Source organism: Nesoenas mayeri (genome assembly GCF_963082525.1).
Source record: "Nesoenas mayeri genome assembly, chromosome: 3".
NCBI lineage: Eukaryota > Metazoa > Chordata > Aves > Columbiformes > Columbidae > Nesoenas > Nesoenas mayeri.
The window spans coordinates 80,934,862-80,947,510 of record NC_137544.1 but is presented as its reverse complement, the minus strand read 5'-3'; the positions used below and the strand labels follow the sequence as shown (position 1 = coordinate 80,947,510).

At 37.4% G+C, this 12,649-nt stretch overlaps 1 protein-coding gene across 13 annotated transcripts in view; it reads left to right on the top strand.

The window, feature by feature from the left end:
• The window catches only part of RGS7 (regulator of G protein signaling 7), a gene marked incomplete at both ends in the record, with an annotated part of 236,082 nt that overhangs the window by 164,831 nt on the left and 58,602 nt on the right, over positions 1-12,649 (top strand). For all 13 annotated transcript variants that reach the window (XM_080343032.1, XM_080343037.1, XM_080343031.1 and 10 more), the window contains one exon: positions 11,068-11,132. In XM_080343032.1, coding sequence (XP_080199158.1) covers positions 11,068-11,132 — 65 coding nt within the window. The remainder of the gene's footprint in view (positions 1-11,067; positions 11,133-12,649) is intronic.

The following is a 12,649-nucleotide window of genomic DNA, read 5'->3' as shown; positions in this document are numbered from 1 at the left end:
ATAAAATTTTAATACTTCAGTTTTTTCAGTAGTGTTCTTATTTGGTTATCATCTTCTTGGTTACAGAAATTAGCACTTGCCTTGTGGCCTCAGGATTTTTCCTCCTAGCTTTCTATGAATATAAAAAGAGGGTAGAGAACTGAATACAGCTGCTTGCAAAAAGGATTACATAACTGTTGTAAACAATGGTCATCAGAGGAATAGAAAAATCAAACAGCTAATATTCAAGAATCCAAAATAAATCTGACATAACATTGAAACAATTTGAGGATATTAAAGGATAAATTCCACCTCAAATACATTCAAAGGAGGTTCTGTGGATTTTCACAGCAATCACAACAAGGTATAATAAATAGAATATTGCAGATATTTCATATTTGTAATGTATTATGGTGCTGTGAAATGCTTCTGTTGTCATGGGCTTGTCCTGAACAATTTTTAAAATGAAATTCTTAAAGCTAATGACTGTGACAGGCATTAGGAGTCTCTCAAGACCAGCAAGAAGCCAGCTTTCTCTGTAATCTTTCTTTATCAAAGTTATTAACAAAGCAGACCATTTTCTTTGGCATTGACCTAATTTTGCAAGTCTTTGAAATCACACTACATTTATATTTGAATTTTAAAATTACTCCCAGTTACTTACCATTACTCACCCATAGCTGGGCTACTGTCCAGAATGTAGCATACTGCCAGGAAAATAATTAATCTTCAACTAGAAATTAAATGAGATTGAGATACCGCATGTGTTACTTTATCACCAGAGCTGACTCAGAAACAAATAATGTTTACATCTTTGATTTATATGTTAATATCTTCCCTAAAATATATTTTCTTATTCCATGTGAGTTTGTAATATCAAATATTTTCATTTAAAAAGATTGATATGAAGAAAATGTGAAGCAAAAAGACATGAAAACACAGTCTTCCAAAATGCCAAGAAACTGCAGACCCATTCTCATGACAAAGCCACAGTGAGTGCTATGTCTTGGTGGCAAAAAGAAGCCTTGGGTTAATTTCTGTATGTCATAGTGGAATTGTGTAGCCTTTGGATTTGATTGTAACAATTGAAATATTAACTATCTGATCATTCTGAGTTTACTAAGAAACTATAGATTTTCACAAGGTGCTTAAAATCTCCCTCTCTTTTTCTTGAAAAATTATGCTATAAGAAATCTCAGAGAGGTGTCTCAAATTGCAAATAATTTTTAAAAGGCAGTTTCTTAGATTCCATCTGTTGAAGATACCCATTTGAATGCCATATGTCTTGGAGTCCACCCATGCAGGACATGTTGTTCTGTGCAGAATCCCCTTGCTTTCAATGGGATTTTATTAGTGAAAAGAAGTATGCACATTATTATCATTATTATTATTGTTGTTGTTGTTGTTGTTTTTATTTAAAGCCAGTGTAGTTCAAATCACTTTGTGTTTACTGTGAGTTAAGTCAAGGTCCTGAGTTATAATTTGGTTTTGTGACAAATAGAATTGGATATCAGCTCAGAAAAATGTCTCTGGAAATGAACACAGCTAAAGGCTGAGCATGTGACCTACTGTAATCATTTTCTCTTTTTTTACAGATGTAATTTTGTAACTGATAGGATTTTTTCCTGGTAGATTAAAAACAGCTCATGTCATTAAGAATTAATTAAGTATGGAGACTTGTGAACTCCATTGCATCTCAAAAAGGGGAAATATAAAGCCACATATAAAATTGTTATTCCCTCTGCATTTGGCATTTGTTGTCATGGGACCTGTCAGGTTCTTTTGGAGGTTTAGTGACTCACAGCAGTTGTAAATTTCAGGAACTCCTCTCTTATTTGAAAGAGATAAATAAGATATGAAAAGCTAGGTAAAAAATCCATTCACAACAAAATAGCAATTATTTTTGTGTTTGAAAAGCTCAAGCCTAAACCTAAGCAAAAAAATCCAGACATGTAATATATGAAGAAGAATTAGTAACCTTTACTCATTTTCTGTAGTGTACTTTTGTTGATGGTTAGACTCAAAAGTATCTGTGAAATACAGACCTTTTCTTACAGTTAACTGCATATTATAAAAATAAGTATGTTCAAAGGATGGATAGAATAAAATTTTGAAAGTTCCATGATCACTTATAGTGTTAAGTAGATTTGACCTAACAATAGAAGACCACAACTGCAACTATATAGTTGCAATAGGATACTGTTTCAGCCTTGTAGTTTTATGTGTGTGTATTTCTCCCAAATTAGTTAAAAACTGAGGATTACAGAATCTTGGTAGATTATGGAGAACACACTAAACTGATAATGTGACATGAGTTTAAGAGCACATAACCATGTGATCTGTAAATGATGCTAATGAGACTATTTTTCTGTATAGTCAAAGCTAATTCTTACAATTCTGCTGCACTGAAGAAGGGCAAGTTTTGAAAATGTACATATTTTCACTAGCCTTCCAAATAAAGTCATGTGTTGTAAAAGCAGTCTTCTAGGAAACTAGAGCATTTACAGGAAAATAACCCAAAACTTAATTAGTTTCTCCCCTTAAAAATGTAAGCTCCCTGTCTGGAGAAGTGCTGCCTGTAAACTTTGGTGGCAGCTCCTATAAATATTCATGACTTTGTTATAAAGTCTGAGTTACAGCAAAAAAAAAATCTGCTTTTGCTAAATGAAGGTTGTTGTCTCGTAGCTGTCTTCCAGCATTTTTATGAAAGCAAATATTTGTCTTTTTTTTTTTTTTTTTTTTTTTTTTTTTGATAATCAGCTAACGAGTCTGCCTGTACAAAACTTCCTAAGGATACCTTCTCATCACTTAAGAGTAAACTGAGAGAGACCCCTCTGTGTTCAGCCTCTGCTGCTTCCTTCTGAACACCGGCCATCACACTGGGCTCATCTGCCTTTTCTCTGCCAAAGTTGCAGTCATGCTGCAGAGTATATAGTGCACAATGAGTAACTGCAATCATGTTGTTCACATACTGAAAATTTTAATATAATTTTATCTCTGGAGTTTGTTGCCTACTTATTTGGCGTGTCTAGCTTTCAAATCCCTCTATGAAAATTTGATTTTTTCAGGAATTTTCGCTCACATGCATCTTGCTGCACCCTTTTCCATGGGGTAACTGTCTAGAAGAAGAGCTATAGAAGATGTATCATATACTTACTTTCCCCAAATGCTCAGGCAGAATTCCATTGGCAACAGCTTATTAGTAAGTGATTTGTGTTTGAAAAATATTAAGCCCTATTGCTTTCCTAAACTCTGCTGGAAAACTGCATGTGCTCAGCATCTCTGCAAATCAATCCATAAATATGAGTCAGTAGCTTGGGGCAAAACTGGTAGGAGAGTAGCATTTTCTTCTATATAAATTGTCAGATATGAATAAAAATGTATTTGTTAAAATTTATGCTATAAGAATAAGGAGAAGTTTACTAATATAGTGTAAATAGATTCTGGAGAGCTCTTCAGTTCCATAATCTTGAATCTCATTGACCAGTTCCCATTTTTGCCTCGGTTGTTATCAAACAGAGTACATCAGCAATGACTCCTACAAGCAGTTCTCTTAGGTCCATAATAGAGATCCCTCCTTTAAGAACCTGTTGCAAAGTGTCTCAAAATTTCCTGGGTTTTAGGTAAGGAATGGACTCTTTCTACCAGATTCAAGTAATGTACTTAATTATTGCTAATACTGGCTGTGGTTTATTGACCTTGCTTTGAAAAAAAACAGATATATGGAATGTATTTACTAAAATTTTGGTTGCAGGACTAAGTGAGAAGTACAGTCTATCAAGGACAACAGTCTCTCAAGAAAAATGTGGCTGGGGCCAGTGCTTCCTGTGCATAAAATTTAATCTGGGCAGAACCAAATCAAATGAGCTTTAGGAAAGAGACAGCAGAAAGGTGGAACAGATGACCTACAAGGTTTTTTTTTCCACTCTGAATTCATATCCCATTATGTTTCTCTGCAGAGCTACATAATTCACTCATTAGGAGCTATCTCTGTCATATAAATTATGAGAAGAAACTCTCACTTCTACAAGCATGTCCTAAATTTTGTTCTGATCCTTGCTAATTCTGACACTGACAAACCACTGGAGCACAGGCTCTGTAAGCAGGAGGCATTTCCTGAAAACGCTTTCTAATCAGCTCACCACTTCAGGGTTCTGTACTTACCTGCGTTTTTCTTTCCATGAATGTATAACTTATTTCCATAATATGCGGAACATAGAAAATGTGTTTGGCGAATGCATCTACATGCCAGCTTATGAAAAGTTAACTGACTCAATTACATGTGTCAGTTATTTTATTTTAAAAGCATGGCTTTAAAACCATTGATAATCTGCACCTGGGTCCCATATAAATAGAAGTAAAATGTCTTATCAGAATAAGTTCCAAGAATTATAAATATAGAGTCGTAGAACGGTTTGGGTTGGAAGGGACCATAAAGATCATCTAGTTTCAAGCCCCTCTGCCATGGGCAGGGACACCTTCCACTAGACCAGGTTGCTCCAAGCCCCATCCAGCCTGGCTTTGAACACTGCCAGGGATGGGGCATCCACAGCTACTCTGGGCAGCATGTTCCAGTGCCTCGCCACCCTCATGGTAAAGGATTTCTTCCTTATTTTTAATCTAAATCTACTCTACTCTTTCAGTTTAAAGCCATTACCCCTTCTCTTATCACTACTGATCTTGTAAAAAAGCCTGTCTCCCAGCTTTCTTGCAGTTCCCCTTTAGGTATAACACTTGAAGGCTGCTATATGGTCTCCCCGGAGCCTTCTCTTCTCCAGGCTGAACAATCCCATCTCTCTCAGCCTGTCTTCATAGAAAAAGTGCCCCAGTCCTCTGATCATCTTCATGGCCTTACTCTGGACATTCTCTGACAGGTCCATGTCTTTTCTGTGCTAAGAACTCCAGAGTTGAATGCAGTATTCCAGGTGGAGTCTCGTGAGAGCAAAGTAAAAGGACAGAATCACTTCCCTTTACCCGCTGGTCACGCTTCTTTTGATGCAGCCCAATATATGACTGGCTTTCTGGGCTGCAAGCAGACATTACTGGGTCATATTGAGCATTTCATCAACCAACACCCCCAAGTCTTCTTCCTCAGGGCTATATAACTCATAATTTTCAGAATTGCTTTCAAATTAGCATGTTGAGTAAACGAAATAGGTTTGCCTGTTTCATTATTGATATGGAAATTAGAGCTTTCAGACCATGAAGGGAGCAGTGACACCAAATGTATTTTTCTGTATTCCTGCACTGTCTTGCCACTAATAGCCCTTTCCCAGGGGGGCCCTGGTAGTTGCCCTCTTTGTCAAGTAATGGCCAGCTTCTGATGCCATCCCTGTAGCTGACTTTTGCAGTTTAGAAGAAAATACTCCACATTTTCTGCAGTCCTCAGCCTTGCCTTGGATTGCACATGCCCCAAGTGGTTTCCATGCAATATCAGCATATTTGAATTTGTTGCATCTCCTCTTCTTAGAAGCCTTTTAGCAAGTGCATTTGAGTCCCCCTTAAATCTGAGGACCTAAAGAGAAGATAGAAAGCTTTGGTTTTTGGTGCCAAAGAAGGGTGTTAATTCTTGAATGCAAACTGAGAGCATTATGATAACTTCAAGAAGTACAAAATAATTCAATGGATGTAATTTTAAATTAGATTTGACAACAGCATATTCTTTTTCTGGTCCCATAGTTTACGTAGCTTGAGTGACTTCTGTACCTCTGTCAGCCTGCAAGACTTTCCCAGGCCAATGGCATCTGGGAACTTTTGTGTTTTGAAGGTGAATCTGCCTTTTTCTAATTCTTGAGCTCTTTAGTAGTTTGAAACTTTGTTTCTTTTTTGCCTTGGTTTATGTAAGAAAGTCCTCTACCCCTCTAAATCTATAATCAAATTGCATTTCAGAAATAGTGTGATCACAGAGTAAAAAGTAGAGCAAGGGAGGAGTGTTTCAGAAGCTATATTTCTGACCATTTGACAATTCAGTGCACGTAAAAAACTGTCATGGTTTTCCTTCTAACGGAATGATATGAGCATTTACTAAAAAAATTGTACTTCTTTTATAGATTCACAAGGCTGATTGGTGACCTGTTTGTCCACCTAAAAGTTGCCATCTTTTTAAGACTAAGTGACTCTCAGTGCTCCTTCACAAAGAGTAAAACTTTTGTGTTGTTTTTTTTTTTTTTAATTGGGTAAAAGTATACCTAAAGATGGTATAAATATCACTATAAATCCTGAATTTTAAATAAAATGGTTGATTTCACTTTCTTCATCCAGCTGTCATGTTCTGTGCCAATTGTCTTGCAATTCTCCATGTGATGCAGACACTTGGGAGGGAGAACTTCTGTCTGCCCATAGGGCACTTTGAAACCCTTAGACCTTGCAGTACTTTCTGTTTTCTTTGCTCTTTAAGTGCTGACTAGGCATGTACATACTGACTCTGAACCCAGAATTTTGACTCACAGAGAGCATAAAATTATTCTGGCCTCAGTGGAGACAACGAGCATTCTCTGAAAGTTACACCCACCATCTGGGACAGAATCAAGCTGTAACATCACTGGCACTGGCAAAATTATGTAAGGAGTTTAAGTTTGTGTACATGGTCATGGATGTGTAGGTGGCATTGCCTGTGATCTTCAGAGGCCTGTTTGTGCTTCCATTGAATTTAGCTGAGGCTTTTTCTGTGCAGTGGTGAGAGGGAAGATTTAGCCCCTGTTTAGCAACAAGCTTAAATCTCCCACTTTAACTTTGGGGTTTTTTTTCAGTAAGCCTGTGTAATACAATGTGTACTCAGTCTAGTTTCTTGCTTCTAGAATGAAACCCTGTCATTATCACTATGATCTTATTTAAAGGGAAAAAATCTGAAGAGGTTTCTCAGGAACTTTAAAGTACAAATCAACAGTCAAGAGTAGAAAACAAATGTAGTGAACCATGAAAATGGGTTCTTTTGGTTGTAACAATTTAAAAACTTAGAAGAGGAAAAACCCAGACACCTTCTTCCTGCAACTCCTGCTTGAACACTTTGCAATCTCACTTTAACCTCTCACGTTGCCCATGTTTTGTGAATGCCTGAAAAGAGTTTTGAAGAGTGAGTAGTCTGTTTTTACTGCACAGCTACCAAAATGTGTTCTAGTATTGGTTTGTCATTCAAATGCCCATTTATAAACATCACTGACCATCTTTCATTATGAAATGTTGTGTGTTTAATATTGTCTTTAGAATTATTGGCAAATCTGTTTTCTCATGATAATCAGTCACTTCTAAAACACAAGCTCTAGCATCTAATATATAATTCACTTTAGTGGAGGCAATTATGTTGATTGCAACATCCATCAGAATACACTGGCTCTAAAAATAAGAGTCTATGTGACAGTCCATATTTAGCAAATCAAAGTTATTAATGAGACCCTGTTCCTTGCATATCATTCATCTATATGTAAAACATTTTCAACACCCTTGTCAGGGATCAGCAAGAGCAGGCAGCTTCCCAAGGGAAGCTAAGGAAGAACTGAGGATGTCAACAGTGCAGTCAGGAGCAATGCCCTCACCAACAAAGTCTCAAGTGACCAGGAGGGTCCAAGGTCAAGCCAGGAAGCCAGGGCAGCATTGGTAAGTCACAGAGCTGGTTAGAGGTATATCTACTTTGTAGGTCAAGTGGAGGCCTGGGGAAATAGCTGGGCTTAAGCACAACTCCTGGGTGCAGGAGGCCTCAGTGGAGACCCTGGGTGGACTGCTCAGGGCAATTACAGCTCCTTGGTGTGCTAAGAGCCCTGACCAGGACCCTTGGGGGCAGAGGTGGGGAAGTAGATAAAGAGAGAAATAAATAGAGAAATAGAGTAACTTTTAGTTGGAGAACTTTTCTGCAGATTGCACTTCTGTAAGAAGCTGTAAAAACACGGAGAACTCATACAAATAGTGGCATTAGAAAAGCAGACATTGTCATTCTCTGAAATGCTGAGGGCTCATGGCTCTTCTTTGAGAGGGAAACAGGCAACTGACTGACATCCTCACAAGATGCTCAGGGTCAGGCTACTGGACACATGCAGTTGCTTTACACATGTGCTGGTGCAGAAAAGGAGTGGTACCTGTGAAAGATGGGGACATCCATATTCCAGATCTCATTGCTCTAAAAGTCAAAAGAACAAAACCTAATTTCTCTGTGTCTTCAAATGTTCTGGCTGAAAATAAGAGTGATTTTCACATTCTTCTTGCTTTCCAATATGCTAGTGAATTTTGTTGCAGGCAAGCCAAAAAACGTGGTGACGAGGGTGTGAACTGGTGAACTCAAATTCCTGAGCTGCTTCTGCGTTCTCATGTGACTACAAGTAGCTCTTAAATAGATCTTCAAACATACGCTTCTATAATAAAGATGTAATTCTTAGCACACAGCAATGATAGTAAATTGAGCCAAAGAGCAGGAATGTCCTTAAGGACTATTTTCTTCAACACTAGTATATTTGTTATATTTCCCAGATAACTAAATTTTCTGGACCATATTCTGCCTTATCCACACTGGCCCATATAAACAATTCTGACATAAAGAATCCAAGCCATGGGTATTATAACCTTTAGGCTCCTCAAGGGGAGGGGATCTGGATAGTCCAGAGAAAAATGTCTGAGATTAACGTGATTTTTTGAGCCTTGGCTAAGATATGCTCATAATGAAAAAACAAACAAACATTATTATATTTGCTATGGAGGTGGAACAAAAATGGTCTTGAAAAGAATCCTGCAGGGAAGATACTGTAGTACAGTCACACAGTGAAAACAAGGATTGTTTAGATACAGTAGTAGATTAATAGTGTGACAAGCTAATTTTTCTCTCCTACTCCTGAAGACCTGGTGGTTGTTTTTCTAGTGCTGAGTACTCTGTGACCTGAAGATGTTATTTTATTAAAACCTCTCCTTACATAAAGATGGACAGTTGGTCACCTCTGCAGCAACAGTTTTTGTTGGAGGTGGAAGGAGATGCTAATCCCAAAATATACCCAAAATGGGACTCAAGGAAGTGCTAAACTAACTAAAGGTGCCTATGCGGGGACTGTGAGAATATAGTTTACAAGGCCTTAATCAAGTGCAGAGAACAGGGAGTTTGGTTTGTTTCTTTTCAGCTGGAATTATACTTGTTGGAATAAACAAAATTTGATTCCTGGAATTCTCAGAACTGTCTACACATTTATATTGAATATGTATTTTATCACTAGTATTTTCAAGGGGTTTAGCGATGTTGTTTTTTTTTTTGGCTTGTTCAATGAAACAACCAATTTTGAAGGAAACGAGAGGAAAATGATTCACCGTAAAAGGAGTTAAATGACAAAGACCATCTCTCTCCTCAGTATTCTGTTACCACTCTACTAACTGTGGATGCAACCTGGGTATAAAGGATCCAGAATTCTTCCCCTCATCTTTTTGTGACTTTTCAGCATGCATGCCAATGCACTAGTTTAAGTGTATAATAATATTAAAATGCATGGAAACTGAGGTTATAGAAACTGTTTGTCTACTATACTTGGTGTGTGATGTGGATTTGTGTCTGTACCTGTAGATTTTGTAGACACATTAATTGCTTTGGAAACAGAAGGGATATGAGAGTGCAAGGAGTAGGGAAAGAGGCCATGGCTGCTTATGGGAGTAAAAAGTGGAAAAGTATGAAATAAAAATAGACTAGATAACACACATAAAATGAGGAAAAAATAGTCATAAACTACATTAAAATATAACTTCTTTTTACATCAAGTAACATCTGTAACTGCAGCTGGATTTAATAAAATACTTACTGAAATAGCATTCACTGGAGTGGGTTTGCATGCATTTGCAGGTGACTTGTCAGAAATAAATGTTTCCATGGAGTTGTAAAATATCTAATTGATCTGACTACTCTAAGACTCAGAGTCAAATACAAGATGAGCACTTCCTCCTTCCTAGTGACTGCAAGAGTGAGGTTCTTAGGTGAAGTTATTCCCCTTTACTCCTGTAGTGGACAAGCTGGCAGTCAGGAACTGGGAACATTTCTAATGACCAGCAGTAAATACGGGCTCTTTTTGCCAATCATCGACACCACAGATGAGTTAAGGTTTTCTTACCTACACTGATCAAAAGATTCCTCCATCTGACACATGAGACGGTGCTCTGAAGTAATGAAGTGGGTAAATATTGCACAATAAGGAATTGTGCTGCACTCATTGTCTTGCTGGTGGGGGAAGCTGTAAAATATTCAGAGCTGATGTGAAGTATTCATTGCTAAATACAGTCTGTTGGAAATGTACTTCATTCAAGGGTAATGGAGTGCATAAAGAATTCAAAATCAAGCAAGGTGATGCAAACCACTGTGGTGTTTATGTAGCTTCAAGTATCATTTTCATAATTTAGCTGTCAGTATTCCATTTTATTAGTTAAGACTCTGAATGATACAGAGGCAGAACAGCTCTGCTGAAGGATTTTGCATCTAGAAAATCAATGAAATAATATATGAAATAATGAAATAATCAATGAAATAATATTTTTTCTCATTATATCTAATACATTATACACCTTTTCCAGTTTTTGGTCTTCCGTTTTTTTTATTTTGAATATTGGTTATAGCAGACTATACTGTATGAGTCTTAAATTTTATCTGTAATTAATTTTTAGCTGAAGTCTTAGGTTGAAATGTTGTGATTTCTAAATCTAAAGTAAAAATAAATAAAACCATATATACACATTTTTTAAAAACTATTTGACTAATACAGCAGCAGCTCCTGATAAAACTCCTATGCATTATGGGTTATACACACACAGCTTAAAAAATGTTTTTTGCTGTTTTTCTTAATGTGCTGGTTAGTTGTCCGGCCATTAAACAACCTCATCCCAAGTGTCTCATGCATTTTGTAGATGATGTCTGTTGCATAAAGCAGATTTTATAATTATTTAATGAATCTCTGTATCTGACCCATCATTTTAGTTACAATAGTGGTAGCATTGATCCCCTATTTAAAGCTTTTTAGAATTGAGGGAGAAAACAAAACAAAACCAGCAAGCAGTAAAATAGAAATGAAACCTCTAGATATCTGGTCTGCTGTGCTCATGAGATAGTATCAAATTCTGTGTTATTTTATTCTCTTCCAGCTGTTTACCTCTGCAAGCGGACAATGCAAAACAAAGCAAGGCTAGAGCTAGCAGACTATGAAGCTGTAAGTACGTGGGGAAAAGCAGATTTCTCTGCTGGGCCTAATGAGCATGTTAAGCCTGAGAACTATAAGCCTTGTGTGTGAAGATTTATTAGTTATCTACTTTTGCCAGGATGTCGGTCCGACGGTAGTCTGTAGTCATAGATGGTGTTTGAAAGCTGTAGTGAAGGCTAGATGGGAAAAAACTGAAATTTTGGTCCATCTCTAATCTTACTCTGCTCAGATGATCATGGCAGGATCAGAAATAACTGTTCACAAATCCCAGACAAGCCACAAGTGTTTGAAAGCAATTGTACTGTACACCGTGTAAAGTTTGAATGAAGGATCCCTGGCGACATTTTCAAAAGCACTTGGTATCTGTAGAAATATAAATCTCATTCTTAAAAGTCATGCTGGTGCTTGAGCACTTGTCCCATCAGTTAGACCAGAGGCAAAGAGGGTCAGAGCAGAGGCACTTCCCACTCCCCGAAAGTTGTACCGTGCGCCAGGCAAGATAAGATAATTGGGGCTGGGATGAGCTGGAAAAAGAGGGACTTTGATTAGCTGATGAGGATAACACACACTAAGGAGAAAGAAGTCTTGTATTCTATCCATATCCCCCCCAAAGTTCCTGAATTTTTCATGAAAATGTCAACATAAAATTGATGAACAGCCCTGGCTCTGCACTGAAAGCTGTCCAGCTGTGCTGCTGTGACATGAGAGCTGGATAGTCAGATGCGCCTCTCAACATGCCAGATACTCCAGCCTCAGCACCATGCTGACACATGTTATTGCTTCTTCTGGCACAAGCTTGCTTTTCAGTGTACTGCACTGTAGGGTACACATAATTTTATAGCTACATGCCTTAGAAAATTCACCTCCATTATACAATCCACGAGAGCCTTTATTGGTATTGACAAGATCTTTAGAAAGTCTCCTCTTCACTCTCTGCAGTCTTTATTTTCAATATGTCATAGAGATACATTTGCAATGCATAGAAACACAGGTAAAGCAATACTTTTTGTTAGGAAGTTTACAGACAATTTTTCACTTAGTCTCAGTAAAGGCAGTGCATGAAGGTAACTGGGGTCTTTTTGGAGGAAGAGCATCAGCCTTCTCCATGTTAACAGATCACATGCTTCTGCTGTGTAAGCTGCATGGAGATTGGAAAAGCTCTGTTGCAGACAGTGAAGATGTCTCAGCATCACTGGAAGAACAAATTTTACTAAGATTTTAAAAATTTTCTTCCTATTGTTATTAGCAGGCTGTAGGATATATACATTTCCTGTACAGTAGTGAAAAGCTGTAGTCTGCATTTTTATAAAATGAAGTTAGCTGTGGAGTTCTTGGAAGATTTCTGTACTACCAAAATATTGATAGCTTCTTCTTATTTTATTTTTAATAAATTGATAGACAGCCAACATTATTCACTGCAAACCATCTGTATAGATGACTGATGAGAATTGTCATGTGGATCATCTAGTATGGAAAATACTGCTGTCATCTTTCAGTATTAGGTACTTTTAAAACACTAATGTATT